This window comes from Vombatus ursinus, unplaced genomic scaffold (genome assembly GCF_900497805.2).
Source record: "Vombatus ursinus unplaced genomic scaffold, bare-nosed wombat genome assembly UNPS02014344.1, whole genome shotgun sequence".
Taxonomy (NCBI): domain Eukaryota; kingdom Metazoa; phylum Chordata; class Mammalia; order Diprotodontia; family Vombatidae; genus Vombatus; species Vombatus ursinus.
In genome coordinates, this window is record NW_020954122.1 from 327,098 (window position 1) to 329,379 (window position 2,282).

Below are 2,282 nucleotides of genomic sequence, written 5' to 3' on the forward strand. Positions count from 1 at the left end.
CTCTCTCTCTCTCTCTCTCTCTCTCTCTCTCTCTCTCTCTCTCTCTCCCCTATCATTCTCCCTTAATTCTGGTCAAGAAACAGACCTTCAAAGTTCTAAATTTGTGATATTCATTTCCCCTAAAAGCATCCAGAACTCTGCTCCTAATCATTGCTTCATAAAATTACTCTTTGAAAGTGGGCCCAGGTAACTTAACTTTGGAGATGTTCTCATTCCATTGACTAACAGGACGATGTAGAGTGACATATTTATGACAACTCTCACTGCGTCAGGACATTTGGAAATTAAAATTGTACTGGTCTTTGGTAACCAGTCATTCAGCTAATGCCTGTATTCTGTTACTGATTCTTTTTCTTATCTAGGGATGCCACATTTTCCCCCCTTAACCCTCTCTCTTTTTTTCACTGGATTAGGAAAAAATAAGAGGATCAGAAGAATTCCAAGTGGGAGAGGAGATTGGTGGCAGCAATGTGAATGTTCTGAGAGCTCAGAAATCAAACAATGCCTTGGGAAAGGCTCTGGGGTTCACCCAGTTAAGAGGTCTTAACACCCCAGTGATTCTTACAGTTCTTTTTTCTTCCCTACTTGATCTTCATTACTCTCCTTATCACCTCCCAATCTATGTCCCTCTAAATCTGTCATGTCCCCCTGCTTCCTTCTATCACGTCTCCTCTATCTTCTCCCCCATTTTCCCCCTTACCTCCTTCAACACCACCTCTATTCTGAACCTTTCTTCCTCTATCTCAAATGAGATAGCATATATAAAGTACTTCACAGACTAAAATGCTATCTAAATGCTTTATTGTTGTTGTTCAGTCCACTATAACTCTCAATTCTCTGTGATCCCATTTCAGGTTTTCTTGGCAAAGATACAGGAATGGTTTGCCATTTCTTTCTCCAGCTCATTTTACAGATGAACAAACTGAGGCAAACAAAATTAAGTGACTTGCTCAGGGTCACGCAGCTAGTGTCTGAGGCCAGATTTGAGCTCAAGGAAATGACACCAGGCTCCGTGCTCTATCCACCTCACCACCTAGCATATAATGCTATGACAACTCCTACTTTCTCTCCCTACCTCCCACGTGTCGGAATCTCAGAGTTACAGGACACCTCAAATACCATCTAGTCCACTTTGGACATCGGAAGTCATTTCCTCTACAATAGAATTGACAAGTTATCAGCCCAGCCTCCCTCTGAAGACCTCTGGCAATAGAAGACTCCCTACACATAGAGACGGTCTAGGGAGTTCCATTCACGGACAGTTCGAATTCTTAAGAAGCTGCTCCAATTCGTCGAGCCAACACCTCTGAGGCTCGGACCATTGCTCCTCTGGACCTCTGCTCTGGGGCCAAGCAGAATAAATCAAATTGTCTTTATCCTTCCCGATCCCATCCCCAAGTCCCCACTTCACTTCCAATCCCATCCCCCCATCTCTCCCCGATCCCCTCCCCCACCGAAGGTTACTTGGTATCTACTTAGGACACAGTCACGTCTCCGCTTAGGAACAAAAATTCCTTTAGCGCAGGTAGTATCCCTCCGGTCTTTTTCATTCTCAAGCCTGGCACGAGTTAATTTTGCCCAGCGCCCCATAGTAGGCAGTTAAGAAATGCCGTGGGCTCCCCTTTCATCCGTCTTCTTGCTCCTTCTTTCCCCCTTTCCCTTCCTTCTGTGCCTTGCTCGTCCCTCTCCTCCTCCCCGGTCCCCACACATTCACGCGAGGCTCTATCTGCTCTGTTCTACCCCGTCTCCCGACTCCCCCAACCCCGCCCAGCCCCGGCCCCTCTCTCTCCCGGGACCCTTGGTCTTGCCCCACATCCTCGGGTCTAGGCACGTCCTCTTTTGCTCTCCCGGTCTCCCGGCCCCAGGGTGGGCGGGGTCTCGGTGCTGGCAGTCCCGCCTGGAGAGGGCGGGACCGTGTCCCAATTTGCACTTTCGGGGGCGGGCAGGGCCAGGCGCTCCGGGGTCAAGGGGTCAGCTGGACCCTGGGCACCTGAGGAGGAAGAAACATAGGGATAGGGAGCCCCATGCAGAAAGTGACCATGAGTCAAGGCAAGTCCGAGGGGACAGTCACAGGGAACAAGAAAAGGCGAGGCTGCTAGACCTATGCAGAGACACAGAGACCAGGAGAGACGGAGGCAGAGACCACCGAGATTCAAAGAAAGAGAAAGACTAGGAGAGGCACCAGAGACCGAGAGCTCAGAGACAGAGACAGAGAGACAGACACCAGGGAGCTCAGAGACAGAGACGAAGAGAGACAGACACCAGGGAGCTCAGAGACAGAG

The 2,282-nt window shown here is 49.4% G+C and overlaps 1 protein-coding gene across 4 annotated transcripts in view; it reads right to left on the bottom strand.

The window, feature by feature from the left end:
* KLK11 (kallikrein related peptidase 11) overlaps positions 1-2,282 on the bottom strand; it is an 11,570-nt gene that overhangs the window by 9,115 nt on the left and 173 nt on the right. Inside the window, exon 1 of one of the 4 annotated variants that reach the window (XM_027860966.1) lies at positions 1,809-2,177. The exons of 1 other annotated variant lie outside the window; for it this stretch is intronic. Coding sequence is in view for 1 of the 3 variants with exons in the window: in XM_027860964.1 (XP_027716765.1) it covers positions 1,226-1,252 (27 nt within the window). In the remaining 2 variants the exon portion in view is untranslated. Of the gene's footprint in view, positions 1-1,075; positions 1,156-1,225; positions 1,343-1,808; positions 2,178-2,282 lie in introns of those variants that run through there. 2 more of the 4 variants (XM_027860964.1, XM_027860967.1) reach the window with 2 other exon arrangements.